The sequence below is a fragment of the Phocoena phocoena genome, chromosome 4 (genome assembly GCF_963924675.1).
Source record: "Phocoena phocoena chromosome 4, mPhoPho1.1, whole genome shotgun sequence".
NCBI classification, from domain to species: domain Eukaryota; kingdom Metazoa; phylum Chordata; class Mammalia; order Artiodactyla; family Phocoenidae; genus Phocoena; species Phocoena phocoena.
Window position 1 is genome coordinate 1,918,272 of NC_089222.1, and position 15,583 is coordinate 1,933,854.

General features: G+C 44.6%; 1 protein-coding gene across 1 annotated transcript; it reads left to right on the forward strand.

Annotated features, from left to right (window-relative positions):
* Window positions 1-7,306: 7,306 nt before the first annotated feature.
* On the forward strand, window positions 7,307-12,556 carry LOC136122595 (double homeobox protein 4-like protein 4). The gene is made up of 5 exons (XM_065876661.1): window positions 7,307-7,349; window positions 9,082-9,236; window positions 10,663-10,783; window positions 11,190-11,344; window positions 11,867-12,556. The coding sequence occupies exons 1-5, from the start codon at window positions 7,307-7,309 to the stop codon at window positions 12,554-12,556; spliced, it is 1,164 nt and encodes a 387-aa protein (XP_065732733.1).
* Window positions 12,557-15,583: the final 3,027 nt, after the last annotated feature.

Consider the following 15,583-nt stretch of genomic DNA (forward strand, 5'->3'; position numbering starts at 1 on the left):
AGACAGAAAAACACACAGCAGATGAAGGAACAAGATAAAAACCCACCAGACCTAACAAATGAAGAGGAAATAGGCAATCTACCTGAAAAAGAATTCAGAATAATGATAGTAAGGATGATCCGAAATCTTGGAAGTAGAATGGATAAAATGCAAGAAACAGTTAACAAGGACCTACAAGAACTAAAGATGAAACAAGCAACGATGAACAACGCAATAAATGAAATTAAAAGTACTCTAGATAGGATCAATAGCAGAATAACTGAGGCAGAAGAACGGATAAGTGACCAGGAAGATAAAGTAGTGGAAATAACTACTGCAGAGCAGAATAAAGAAAAAAGAATGAAAAGAACTGAGGACAGTCTCAGAGACCTCTGGGACAACATTAAACGCACCAACATTCGAATTATAGGGGTTCCAGAAGAAGAAGAAAAAAAGAAAGGGACTGAGAAAATATTTGAAGAGATTATAGTTGAAAACTTCCCTAATATGGGAAAGGAAATAGTTAATCAAGTCCAGGAAGCACAGAGAGTCCCATACAGGATAAATACAAGGAGAAATACGCCAAGACACATATTAATCAAACTATCAAAAAGTAAATACAAAGAAAGCATATTAAAAGCAGCAAGGGAAAAACAACAAATAACACACAAGGGAATCCCCATAAGGTTAACAGCTGATCTCTCAGCAGAAACCCTACAAGCCAGAAGGGAGTGGCAGGACATACTGAAAGTGATGAAGGAGAAAAACCTGCAACCAAGACTACTCTACTCAGCAAGGATCTCATTCAGATTTGATGGAGAAATTAAAACCTTTACAGACAAGCAAAAGCTGAGAGAGTTCAGCACCACCAAACCAGCTTTACAACAAATGCTAAAGGAACTTCTCTAGATAAGAAGTGCAAAAGAAGGAAACGACCTATAATAACGAACCCAAAACAATATAGAAAATGGGAATAGGAACATACATATCGATAATTACCTTAAATGTAAATGGACTAAATGCTCCCACCAAAAGACACAGATTGGCTGAATGGATACAAAAACAAGACCCTTATATATGCTGTCTACAAGAGACCCACCTCAGACCTAGAGACACATACAGACTGAAAGTAAGGGGATGGAAAAAGATATTCCATGCAAATGGAAACCAAAAGAAAGCTGGAGTAGCAATTCTCATATCAGACAAAATAGACTTTAAAATAAGGACTATTAAAAGGGATAAAGAAGGACACTACATAATGATCAAGGGATCGATCCAAGAAGAAGATATAACAATTGTAAATATTTATGCACCCAACATAGGAGCACCTCAATACATAAGGCAAATACTAACAGCCATAAAAGGGGAAATTGACAGTAACACATTCATAGTAGGGGACTTTAACACCCCACTTTCACCCATGGACAGATCATCCAAAATGAAAATAAATAAGGAAACACAAGCTTTAAATGATACATTAAACAAGATGGACTTAATTGATATTTATAGGACACTCCATCCAAAAACAACAGAATACACATTTTTCTCAAGTGCTCATGGAACATTCTCCAGGATAGATCATATCTTGGGTCACAAATCAAGCCTTGGTAAATTTAAGAAATTTAAATTTACCTACTTGAAATTGTATCAAGTTTCTTTTCTGACCACAACGCCATGAGACTAGATATCAATTACAGGAAAAGATCTGTAAAATATACAAACACATGGAGGCTAAACAATACACTACTTAATAATGAAGTGATCACTGAAGAAATCAAAGAGGATATAAAAAAAATACCTAGAAACAAATGACAATGGAGACACAACGACCCAAAACCTATGGGATGCAGCAAAAGCAGTTCTAAGGGGGAAGTTTATAGCAATACAAGCCCACCTTAAGAAGCAGGAAACATCTCGAATAAACAACCTAACCTTGCACCTCAAGCAATTAGAGAAAGAAGAACAAAAAAGCCCCAAAGCTAGCAGAAGGAAAGAAATCATAAAAATCAGATCAGAAATAAATGAAAAAGAAATGAAGGAAACGATAGCAAAGATCAATAAAACTAAAAGCTGGTTCTTTGAGAAGATAAACAAAATAGATAAACCACTAGCCAGACTCATCAAGAAAAAAAGGGAGAAGACTCAAATCAATAGAATTAGAAATGAGAAAGGAGAAATAACAACTGACACTGCAGAAATAAAAAAAATCATGAGAGATTACTACAAGCAACTCTATGCCAATAAAATGGACAATCTGGAAGAAATGGACAAATTCTTAGAAATGCACAACCTGCCAAGACTGAATCAGGAAGAAATAGAAAATATGAACAGACCAATCACAAGCACTGAAATTGAAACTGTGATTAAAAATCTTCCAACAAACAAAAGCCCAGGACCAGACGGCTTCACAGGTGAATTCTATCAAACGTTTAGAGAAGAGCTAACACCTATCCTTCTCGAACTCTTCCAAAATATAGCAGAGGGAGGAACACTCCCAAATTCCTTCTACGAGGCCACCATCACCTTGATACCAAAACCAGACGAGGATGTCACAAAGAAAGAAAACTACAGGCCAATATCACTGATGAACATAGATGCAAAAATCCTCAACAAAATACTAGCAAACAGAATCCAACAGCACATTAAAAGGATCATACACCATGATCAAGTGGGGTTTATTCCAGGAATGCAAGGATTCTTCAATATACGCAAATCTATCAATGTGATAAACCATATTAACAAATTGAAGGAGAAAAACCATATGATCATCTCAATAGATGCAGAGAAAGCTTTCGACAAAATTCAACACCCATTTATGATAAAAACCCTCCAGAAAGTAGGCATAGAGGGAACTTTCCTCAACGTAATAAAGGCCATATATGACAAGCCCACAGCAAACATCATCCTCAATGGTGAAAAACTGAAAGCATTTCCACTAAGATCAGGAACAAGACAAGGTTGCCCACTCTCACCACTCTTATTCAACATAGTTTTGGAAGTTTTAGCCACAGCAATCAGAGAAGAAAAGGAAATAAAAGGAATCCAAATCGGAAAAGAAGAAGTAAAGCTGTCACTGTTTGCAGATGACATGATATTATACATAGAGAATCCTAAAGATGCTACAAGAAAACTACTAGAGCTAATCAATGAATTTGGTAAAGTAGCAGGATACAAAATTAATGCACAGAAATCTCTGGCATTCCTATATACTAATGATGAAAAGTCTGAAAGTGAAATCAAGAAAACACTCCCATTTACCATTGCAACAAAAAGAATAAAATATCTAGGAATAAACCTACCTAAGGATACGAAAGACCTGTATACAGAAAATTATAAGACACTGATGAAAGAAATTAAAGATGATACAAATAGATGGAGAGATATACCATGTTCTTGGATGGGAAGAATCAACATTGTGAAAATGACTCTACTACCCAAAGCAATCTACAGATTCAATGCAATCCCTATCAAACTACCACTGACATTTTTCACAGAACTAGAACAAAAAATTTCGCAATTTGTATGGAAACACAAAAGACCCCGAATAGCCAAAGCAATCTTGAGAACGAAAAAAGGAGCTGGAGGAATCAGGCTCCCTGACTTCAGACTATACTACAAAGCAACAGTAATCAAGACAGTATGGTACTGGCACAAAAACAGAAAGATAGATCAGTGGAACAGGATAGAAAGCCCAGAGATAAACCCACGCACATATGGACACCTTATCTTTGATAAAGGAGGCAGGAATGTACAGTGGAGAAAGGACAGCCTCTTCAATAAATGGTGCTGGGAAAACTGGACAGGTACATGTAAAAGTATGAGATTAGATCACTCCCTAACACCATACACAAAAATAAGCTCAAAATGGATTAAAGACCTAAATGTAAGGCCAGAAACTATCAAACTCTTAGAGGAAAACATAGGAAGAACACTCTATGACATAAATCACAGCAAGATCCTTTCTGACCCACCTCCTAGAGTAATGGAGATAAAAACAAAAATAAACAAATGGGACCTAATGAAACTTCAAAGCTTTTGCACAGCAAAGGAAACCATAATCAAGACCAAAAGACAACCCTCAGAATGGGAGAAAACATTTGCAAATGAAGCAACTGACAAAGGATTAATCTCCAAAATTTACAAGCAGCTCATGCAGCTCAATAACAAAAAAACAAACAACCCCATCCAAAAATGGGCAGAAGACCTAAACAGACATTTCTCCAAAGAAGATATACAGAATGCCAACAAACACATGAAAGAATGCTCAACATCATTAATCATTAGAGAAATGCAAATCAAAACTACAATGAGATATCATCTCACACCAGTCAGAATGGCCATCATCAAAAAATCTAGAAACAATAAATGCTGGAGAGGGTGTGGAGAAAAGGGGACACTCTTGCACTGCTGGTGGGAATGTGAATTGGTTCAGCCACTATGGAGAACAGTATGGAGGTTCCTTAAAAAACTACAAATAGCATTACCATATGACCCAGCAATCCCACTACTGGGCATATACCCTGAGAAAACCAAAATTCAAAAAGAGTCATGTACCAAAATGTTCATTGCAGCTCTATTTACAATAGCCCGGAGATGGAAACAACCTAAGCGCCCATCATCGGACGAATGGATAAAGAAGATGTGGCACATATACACAATGGAATAGTACTCAGCCTTAAAAAGAAATGAAATTGAGTTATTTGTAATGAGATGGATAGACCTAGAGTCTGTCATACAGAGTGAAGTAAGTCAGAAAGAAAAACACAAATACCGTATGCTAACATATATATATGGAATTTAAGGGGAAAAAATGTCATGAAGAACCTAGGAATAAGACAGGAATAGAGGCCCAGACCTACTGGAGAACGGACTTGAGGATATGGGGAGGGGGAAGGGTGAGTTTTGACAGGGCGAGAGAGAGTCATGGACATATACACACTAACAAACGTAGTAAGGTAGATAGCTAGGGGGAAGCAGCCGCAAGGCACAGGGATTTTAGCTCGGGGCTTTGGGACAGCCTGGAGGGGTGGGATGGGGAGAGTGGGAGGGAGGGAGACGCAAGAGGGAAGACACATGGGAGCATATGTATATGTATAGCTGATTCACTTTGTTATAAAGCAGAAACTAACACACCATTGTAAAGCAATTATACCCCAATAAAGATGTTAAAAACAAAAATAATCCAATGTGTAAACAACAGTGTATCTGAGTCTCTAGATAAAACTGCATCCGGGTCTCTAGCTCTATTGTGTGCATATCTCTGCAGAAACATCTAGTCCTCAACTCCTTCCCAGGCACACCCGTGTCTTAGGCTCCGATTTCCCCAGAGCTCTAGAGCAATGTACAGTGCTCTCTCGCTCTCTCTCCCTCTCTCTCTCTCCCTCAGTTTCTCTCTCTCTTTCTCTTTCACTTTCTCTCTGTCTCTCTGTCTCTGTCCTTCTTTCCATTGGGCACAAAAGGAACATCAGTTTCAAGGGCCACACAGGTGGCATAGGCCTTCTGGGGAAAGAATCTGGCCATGGTTGCCTCAGGACAAGTAGGATTAGAGATGTGGAAAGAGACAGCTTATGGAAGAGTTGATGCTTTCAAGAGGGTGGGAGGGACACTGGGTCACAGTGTGCTGGGAAACACTGAGATGCTTCTGGGTGGAAGGACTTGCACAGACTCTAGCTAGAGCTAGGAGCTGTGGCTTTACTATCTTCGTTGTCCAATGCTGGCCGCTCCAGAGAAACCTCGGAGCCCAGGGACAGGCAGCGATACCTCCACAGGGAGGCCAGCGGTGGACTGTGCATAAACACACCTGTGGCCTCTCAGTGTTCCCTGGCTGCCGTGCACATCACAGCTTCTGCTCTCCCAAGCAAGCTTATCCCACCTGGATTGTCCTGGAGAGAGGTGATCCAGGTCTGGCAGGCAGTGCTTTCTGGGAGAAGCCAGCAAATCCCATGTTTCAGTGATTAATTTTCTCAGCCAAAACTTCCAACTACTCGGGAAAACCCACCCTGATCCAACAAGATGGTCGTGCCTCCCTCTGATCTCTGGCACTTCAGGACAAGGGACCAGAACATACACCTCCTCAGGACATCCTCCTGGGCCTCCTGGGACTTTCAGACACCTACTGGTCCCGGTGACATCCGTCCACGGGTACCACCTGACAACCGTCCTTAGTGGGTGCAGAAAATCAAACACACAGATCACACAAACACCCCTACACACACACACACACACACACACACACCAGCCACATTTTAACGAATGGCTGGTGTAATTACTCTGATTGCCAACTGTTTCTGAATAAGCTCACTATCCTCATGTTAATCCCCGTGGTGGCAAAAGAACCATGGTGGCAAAAGAACACATTTGGCATGGTTGTCTATTTCTGGGTGGGGTTTTCTTGTTGCTTCGTTTTTAATTTTTCTATTCTCTGCAGCCCAAATGCACCGAAAATGTTGACATGGCTGCACTTGGAATCCAAAGCTTTCGTTTCAAACTCAGCTGTGTCATCATCCATCATGTAACGTGCTACATATCCCTCTCCTTCCCGTTCGCCTTCCCCTTCCTCTTCTCCTTCTCCTTCTTCTTCTTATTCTTCTTCTCGGTACAGATGTCACTTGACCACTGAATGTGAAACCGACACTGTGTTTTGTACGCCAAGGATAAGCACTGAAAATAAGTTCCTTTTCTTGTGAAACATACACGTGTGGCATGCCCCTTTCTCTGGTCTCTCCATGGCATGTGAGCAAGGGTGTGGGTTTCAGGGTACCTCTGAAAAAGTCCCAAACTGCTGAGGACCCTGGGTAGATGCTAGATAAGCACTCAAGCTTAGTAGGTGAATTATCAGGAACTCAAACCCCCGCCAAGGAAATGCTTTAGGAGTGTGAGGCAATGATGTCCTGATGGTGATGAGGGAAGTGGGAAACGTACTCGATGCAAACTAGGCTCTAGGTTCTCTCTCCATTTGGGAAAGTACAGTGACACACTTAAGCGTGAAGGACTCAGAGGTGGGGAATTCCACGGAGACAGAAAGTATGTTTGGAATGTGGAAAGGTGTGAAAAGGAGAGAGCACTGGACCCCAAGCATTCTGGAAAAGGATGACGAGGGCGGCAGCTTCAAAGGGACCAGGGAGCCTCCGAACAGGCCTTCCATTCCAACGCCCACTTGCCTCACGGGATTCCTTCCAGGTTCTCAATTGGCAAGGAAGGGTTCCGCACCATCTGTGGCTATTTACATAAATAGGGGCGTGGCATCCTCATCCATTATAAACCCTGAGCTTCTGAGAACTGAACAGTTGGTCAGCAGTTTCCGTGCCATTCCTTTGGGTCTTCCACCATGGATTCGTCCAGCTCATCCGGCACATACAGCACCTCCAGAGGTACGTTGCCCTCAGTATCTGGGCTCTGCACTTGGGTCATCCAAATACACTCATGCACCTCCCCACCCCAAGGTGGATCACCACGAAGATTGAAGTTTCCCAATGAACACCAAATGGCATGGACTGATATGCTCGGACATGTTTCTGGAATCACTTGGGCAAAAGGTTGCACCTTGGTTTGTGCATTTCACGTACATATTTCTGGTTTGCTGCTTCACTTGTTTTCCTTCTTGAAATCCACATGGTAGTTGGTAGCCCTGTTGTCTGACAATGGCTTCTCTACTAAAAATCCCAGCCTGTGGTTGCAGTGAACGGAACACGAGTATATGATAACGTTCCCAACTAAACTGACACTCTTTTCCAGTTGACAGTGTTTGGGATTTTGAATTTGTTTCACATGTTCTATTCTTGCTGTTGTTACGGATTTGCTCTGTTATGTTGCGTGTTCCATTTGAACTGGTTAACGTCCACGGTGTCCAAGGAAATAGTCCACATCCACTATGCATTAAGATTAGGAGACAAAGAGAGATTTTCTTTGAGAACAACTGAAAGCTTAGAGCCTGGGAAACAGAGATTCCAGGAGCACTCGAACTGTCTTTCATTAGACTGCAAGGTAGGCACTGCAGGAGTCTCTGGAAAGCCAAAATCTGCAGTGTGACAAGTTCGTTTCTTCAGTGCTTTACAAATATTTTCTTTGGAGCTGGCATGAAGGAAGGGCGCTTTTAAAGGGAGTCTCCGTTGGGGATCCGAAACCATTGCCTTTTCTTGCATCCTTCCAGAGGGAGATCTGGAGACGACCCTACGTCACCAGCTGCCAGCTGCTAGGGCAGGTAATCCTTGCAGAAGGGTTGGCATTGACCTAGAGTTGGAGAGATTTCAGGAAACTCAAGATCTCAAGGGTGTGCCGGACGTGCCTGAAACCACACCCTCCCTGGCCATCAAACACGGCTCCCCCCTTAGAATGCAGGAAACAAACACCCATCCATTCCCTTGCTACAAGAAATACGCAACCTCAAATAGGAAAGGGGTGGGGGGCAGCCCTTCAAACTGCCCAACTGAAAGAATAGTACGCACAAGGGGCAAGTCACCATGACCTCGGTGACTAAAAGGGAAGCTCATCTTCTGAGGAGTAGCGGGCTGTTGTGGGTGTGCGGGTGGGTTGGCGCCATCAGACAGGGCAGCACGTTGGTCATAACTCAAAGAAATAGGTTTTCTAAACAATCCTCTGGTGTGTTCTGTGTTGGGGGTTGGATTGTGTGTTTGTCTGGCTTCATTTGGCTTTCGTCTACTTTCCTTTCCAATAGTGAAAGTGCAGATAAGTTGTGCGAATGATAGTTCAGAAGCCAGGTTCCTATCGTTAGCATAGAGTTAGAGGTAAATCTGGTAGAAGCCATCAAGACTGTCCCAGGCCTCCACAGGTAGAAAATGCTTCCACCCGTTTTGGTCACGTTAGCCGGTTTTCCTAGGGGATTCCCCTTCTGTTTGCATTGCATCCTCTGGATCCTTGGCGAATGGCGAGGTGATCCCCATAGCCTTGACCTCAGCATCGCTTTAGCCCCCAGTGTTCCAATCAGCATGGCCTTTGGGGTGTATCCACGGTTGTTCCAAATGCAGAGTCTACCCCTGGCTTAGAGATTTTTCTCATGGCACAAGGACCAGCGCTGTGCCGGCACCATTTGTTTGCACCTCCATGGATTCTCCCCTGACACATTCCCCCTTTTCTCTCCCACAGGCCATCTCTCAAGACCATCGCGAAGGAGGAGGCTTGTTCTGAGTCTGAGTCAGAAGGACACCCTGCAAGCACTCTTTCAACAGAACCCCTATCCCGGGATAACGACCAGAGAATGGCTGGCACGAGAACTGGACATTCCAGAAAGCAGAATTCAGGTACAACCGAGCCTCTCGATCCATTTTCCCTCTCGGGGTCCATGTCCAGACGCAAGTCGCCCTACTGCAATTGGAGTCCTTGCTCTAGGGCTTTCCTCTTCGGGCTGCTCCAGACAGAAGTGACTCAAATCTTGGCAAGGAAGGTGGCTCCCTTTAGAAAACATGGCCAGACTGAGCTGTGTGGCGAGAGGTCCATTCAAATGTGTGGTCAAGTATAAAGGGTGAAGGGCCAAGGAAGCAGGAAAGCCTGGTGGTGTCAAGGAGGTGTTTCCTTGATGGCTGGCCTCCGAGGAACTGGCTGTGCTGCAGACTTCCCTCTCTGGGCAGCTTGGAGAGGAGTCACCAAAGTTAGGAACAGCGTGCCTGCGACCTTACAAAACGTCGCCAAAGACTGATTGACTTTCCCTACGAACACTTTTTCTCAGGGTGTCCAATTTTCCACACACCACCATCAGAAATATCTAAAAACATGCACACACACACGAACACAAGCACAGGTCCACACTGCAGTTCGGCCTCGGGGAATGAGGTAACATGCACAATGCTTCACTGTTGAAGACAAGGACACATATTCTGAAGATGGAGAGCGGGTACATAAGAGCCTCCTGACCTAAAAGTGATGGAGGCATGTAGTCCCTGAGAAGTAACTGTCAGTGAGTAGTTCCCAGGCAGCATGAGAAGAGTGGTTTTCATGGGGGCACCTGCTAATGGATACGATTGCATGTTATGAGACAGTACTGCCTGTGGGGACGTAAGAGAGACAGGGAAACATGAATCGGGCATGGACTATGCCAAAGGGGAGGCAAAGAGACCAAATGAGGGAAAGGAGATTGAGCCTGAGAGCCTGGGACAGAGACAGAGAGAGGGGAAGGCAAGCAGGCAGTCACTTGGGCAGCCGGGGGGGTCGCAACAGAGACAGACGTCAACAGGTAGATGCGGAGAATCGTAGACAGAGACCAAAAGACCCACAGAGAAAATGGTAGTTTTGATGAGAACGGCTGGGGCGGGAGAGAGAGACAGAGAGAGTTAGCTATCCATCCCATTCTGACTGTGGGAAAGCAAGCATTGTCTCCTCCTGTGTCACAAAGCATTACTCTGGACACCAGTAAGGTGACTCGAAGAGGAAAGATTATTTTCACAGACACAGATTGTGTATTCTGGAATCTGGTGCACTTCTTCAGAGGTAAAAGCCGGAGTCTACATTCTACATGCTAGTGAGACTTCAGTCCCTTTGAATCGTAAATATTTCCACTGGGAGCAGACGGGCCATACTGGGTCTCCATCAGTCGGCTTGTTGCTGGCCGGCTGGCCAGCCGGCCGGCTGGCTGGTGTGTTTGTGCGTTTGTTCTATGGTGCATCCCTGCAATAGATCTTGGAAGTACGTGCATAAGCATTGAAAGACAAGGCTTTCTTTCTTTGTACCCAGGTTTGGTTTCAAAACCAACGAAGAAGACGCCTAAAGCAGAGCCGATTGCTGTCGGAGAATGCCTTCAAAGGAGGGCAGTCACAGCCGCTGCGGCCCCCACCACCTGAGGCTTCGACTCGAGGTAAGTACCCGGCATTCCATAAGCATTTCCCCAGAGCATCTCCTTGAGACAGAATCGTCTATGAACGTGGATGACCATGGGAGGCCAAGAACGCTTCAGACAGGAAACAATGATATCTTGGGTGCTTGCCCCATTCCTGTTCCACCCAGGAGCATCATGCCCCTCTTAGAGGGTGGGGAGATGTATGCCCAGGAAGGCTTGGAATCTTTGGGTCCGGAAAATGCCCGATGTGCAGAAATGCCTTCTTCCATCACATGGGGCGTTTTCACATAGCACTGAATCAGGTGTATCGATGTATCAATCTTGATCTATGACATACTGCTTCCTACATACCACACACTGGATCTGCTATGAATGTGTTGAAATTGGCCTGAATGTCCTCTCTTCTCTGTGTGTTTTTCTTTAGGAAGCATGGGAAGACAGGCCAGGCGAAAGAGGACTTTCATCTCTCCTTCTCAAACAAGGGTTCTTGTGCAAGCCTTTGAGAGGGATCGATTTCCATCTATTGCTGCCAGGGAAGAATTGGCTCACCAGACAGGAATTCCCGAACCTCGAATCCAGGTAAGTTCTCCACCAGTGGGTTGAACTTGGCTTTTCCCACGAGAAAGGAGTGTTAAACCTTGCGACGCGTTGTTGCTGGATATATGTAGGCTTGGAGACGGGGGATTGGGAGGACGTTCCCTTCATCTTAGGAATACGCTACGGGGGCTGATCTGAAGGCATCCGTTTCCAGAAGAGGAGAGGGCAATGGAAGTCCTGGGCAGCCAGGGAGGGGCCTGAGTTTGTAGCTGGTCAATGCCGGCTCTCCTCAAATCTAGGGGTGGGGAAGGGAGCGGAGAGTGGTGTGAGTCGTGTTGCCCTGACGTCCTCCCACATTTTCAAGAGCCAAGGTGTAAGATCTAGGTAAAATGGCCCTTAGATGAGGCCCACCAATACTTGCCATGGGCCTGACAGATTGGAGGGCAGGTCAGGTCAGGGCAGGGCAGGGTGGGGCGGGACGCGGCGGGCTGGGGATGAGGCGACAGCAAGTCGATCTGGATTGTCACGCTGCTAATGTTCCTGTCACCCCATATGTCTCCCTAGATATGGTTCCAGAACCGAAGAGCTCGGCACCCAAAGCAGAGCGCTAGTGGGCCTGTGAATGCCTTAGCCAAAGGCCCTGATGCCACATCAGCCGTGACTGCCCTGTCGGACCAAAGTCCCCGGCCCACTGTCCATAGAAGCTCTCACCGTTATCCTCCCTCTCATGCACCTGATAGCATGAAATGCTTTGCTGCAGCCACTCCTGTTTTCTCCCCCTCCTTTCTTGTGCCAGAGACTTCCTATGGGTTCTGTGTGGGCCAGCCGTTGATGTTCATCATGCCCCAGCCCAGCCTGGCAGCCCTTCAGAGATGCCAGAACCCGCAGCCTCTTCAGGCCACGGTTCCGTGGGGCGAAGTGTCACATGCTCTCATCACCTGTGGGCAGCCTGCCCAGGGGTACATCTGGCCACCTGCACCATCAGAGACACACTTCTGGCAGCAGCAGGCAAGCTCAGGTGAAGAGACATCTCCCCAGCTGGATCAACAGCCCCAGTATTCAGCCTTTCCAGGCTCCTCAAGCTTCCTGGACGAACTGTTGTCAGACGTGGACATTCTGGACACGTCCGGCCCTTTTCTCAATGTGGACACAGAGGAAGAGGAACTTGCAGCAACCCTGGAAGCCCCCCTCAGCGAGGAAGAATTCAAGGCCCTGCTTGACATACTGCCAGGCTCCCCAGTGTCACAGGTTTAGGGGGAGAAAGGAAGGCCTTCCCCCGTGCCCCTTTCAAGCCTCCTTTCCTGGGAGGCAGAGCCATGGGGGAGAGAAAGAAGAAGGAACAAGCAACGCTCATGAGAGTGTCTGGCAGGGAGAACAAGGCAAGTTGACTGTTGACAGCAACTGCGTTGTGGCCAGGAGGGATGCCATGCTCCACACAGACCGTCACAAAGCTTGCACACCAGGAGGGACACCCTCTCTGAAGCCTCAAGGAATTCAAACCTTCCAATGAGAACGAGGAGGACCCAATGCTGAACTGGATTTCCCCGTTGTATGTGACTTTCCATTGATCCAATCAATAAATCTTGGCACTCACTTCAAGTTCTTGGTTGTGTTTTGGTCACTTTGATTTCTCCCACGTTTCCTCGGAGAGGTGAAATCCCTCCCTTGACCTGGGACAGCATGGAATGTGGTCCAGATACCCCTGTCTACTCCCGTAGCTAGTAGCCACAAACACACCCTAGTGGAATCACGAAAACAGTCTCGCAGTGACAACCTTCACTTGCTTTCTGGGTGCATGGTATGAAAGGTTTCCTCGAGGGCATTGCCTTTGCACACGAGGACAGAATTATGCTAACATTTTCATTACCAGGGTTCATAGTAACAACTGTGCCCAATGTATTATGCAGGCAAATAATCTCTCCATCTCACTCTCTCTCTCTCTCTCTCTCTCTCTCTCTCTCTCTGTCTCTGTCTCTCTCACTCTCTCTCACTCACTCATTATCTGTCCACGGCTACACACTACACGCACTCACCTCTCAAAATATAAGCCAAGTTACAACTAAAGTGATGCACAAATGAACTGAAAACCCAAATGCCTGTGGCATCGTAACGTCATGGCAGATGATCCCTTCCACTGCTTCTTTCAAAAATCTTTTCCAACACATGTGCCTCGTACACTCTCTATTGAGTGATTCTCCACTGGCTCAATCTGTGTGCCCCAGTTCCAGCATGGGAGTGTCAGCAGCACGAAGCATTAAAATAATCCAATGTGTTAATATTAAACGGTGGAAATCTCCTAGAGACCTCCATCTTAACACCAGCACCCAGCTTCACTCAACGACCAGCAAGCCACAGTGCTGGACAACCTATGCCAAACAACTAGCAAAACAGGAACACAACCCCACCCATTAGCAGAGAGGCTGCCTAAAATCATAACAAGGCCACAGACACCCCAAAACACACCACCAGACGTGAACCTGCCCACTAGAGAGACAAGATCCAGCCTCATCCAGCACAACACAGGCACTAGTCCCCTCCACCAGGAAGCCTACACAACCCGCTGAAACAACCTTAGCCACTGGAGACAGACCAAAAACAACGGGAACTATGAACGTGCAGCCTGCAAAAAGGAGACCCCAAACACAGTAAGATAAGCAAAATGAGAAGACAGAAAAACACACAGCAGATGAAGGAACAAGATAAAAACCCACCAGACCTAACAAATGAAGAGGAAATAGGCAATCTACCTGAAAAAGAATTCAGAATAATGATAGTAAGGATGATCCGAAATCTTGGAAGTAGAATGGACAAAATGCAAGAAACAGTTAACAAGGACCTACAAGAACTAAAGATGAAACAAGCAACGATGAACAACGCAATAAATGAAATTAAAAGTACTCTAGATAGGATCAATAGCAGAATAACTGAGGCAGAAGAACGGATAAGTGACCAGGAAGATAAAGTAGCAGAAATAACTACTGCAGAGCAGAATAAAGAAAAAAGAATGAAAAGAACTGAGGACAGTCTCAGAGACCTCTGGGACAACATTAAATGCACCAACATTCGAATTATAGGGGTTCCAGAAGAAGAAGAAAAAAAGAAAGGGACTGAGAAAATATTTGAAGAGATTATAGTTGAAAACTTCCCTAATATGGGAAAGGAAATAGTTAATCAAGTCCAGGAAGCACAGAGAGTCCCATACAGGATAAATACAAGGAGAAATACGCCAAGACACATATTAATCAAACTATCAAAAAGTAAATACAAAGAAAGCATATTAAAAGCAGCAAGGGAAAAACAACAAATAACACACAAGGGAATCCCCATAAGGTTAACAGCTGATCTCTCAGCAGAAACCCTACAAGCCAGAAGGGAGTGGCAGGACATACTGAAAGTGATGAAGGAGAAAAACCTGCAACCAAGACTACTCTACCCAGCAAGGATCTCATTCAGATTTGATGGAGAAATTAAAACCTTTACAGACAAGCAAAAGCTGAGAGAGTTCAGCACCACCAAACCAGCTTTACAACAAATGCTAAAGGAACTTCTCTAGATAAGAAATGCAAAAGAAGGAAACGACCTATAATAACGAACCCAAAACAATATAGAAAATGGGAATAGGAACATACATATCGATAATTACCTTAAATGTAAATGGACTAAATGCTCCCACCAAAAGACACAGATTGGCTGAATGGATACAAAAACAAGACCCTTATATATGCTGTCTACAAGAGACCCACCTCAGACCTAGAGACACATACAGACTGAAAGTAAGGGGATGGAAAAAGATATTCCATGCAAATGGAAACCAAAAGAAAGCTGGAGTAGCAATTCTCATATCAGACAAAATAGACTTTAAAATAAGGACTATTAAAAGGGATAAAGAAGGACACTACATAATGATCAAGGGATCGATCCAAGAAGATATAACAATTGTAAATATTTATGCACCCAACATAGGAGCACCTCAATACATAAGGCAAATACTAACAGCCATAAAAGGGGAAATTGACAGTAACACATTCATAGTAGGGGACTTTAACACCCCACTTTCACCCATGGACAGATCATCCAAAATGAAAATAAATAAGGAAACACAAGCTTTAAATGATACATTAAACAAGATGGACTTAATTGATATTTATAGGACACTCCATCCAAAAACAACAGAATACACATTTTTCTCAAGTGCTCATGGAACATTCTCCAGGATAGATCATATCTTGGGTCACAAATCAAGCCTTGGTAAATTTAAGAAAATTGAAATTGTATCAAGTT

What these genes read in the sequence shown, in the direction of transcription:
- LOC136122595 (XM_065876661.1), top strand. Translation starts at nt 7,307, where the DNA reads ATGGATTCGTCCAGCTCATCCGGCACATACAGCACCTCCAGAG. An exon ending in ACCTGAGGCTTCGACTCGAG is followed by an intron (nt 10,784 to 11,189) that starts GTAAGTACCCGG and finishes GTTTTTCTTTAG; the next exon opens with GAAGCATGGGAAGACAGGCC. An exon ending in TTCCCGAACCTCGAATCCAG is followed by an intron (nt 11,345 to 11,866) that starts GTAAGTTCTCCA and finishes ATGTCTCCCTAG; the next exon opens with ATATGGTTCCAGAACCGAAG.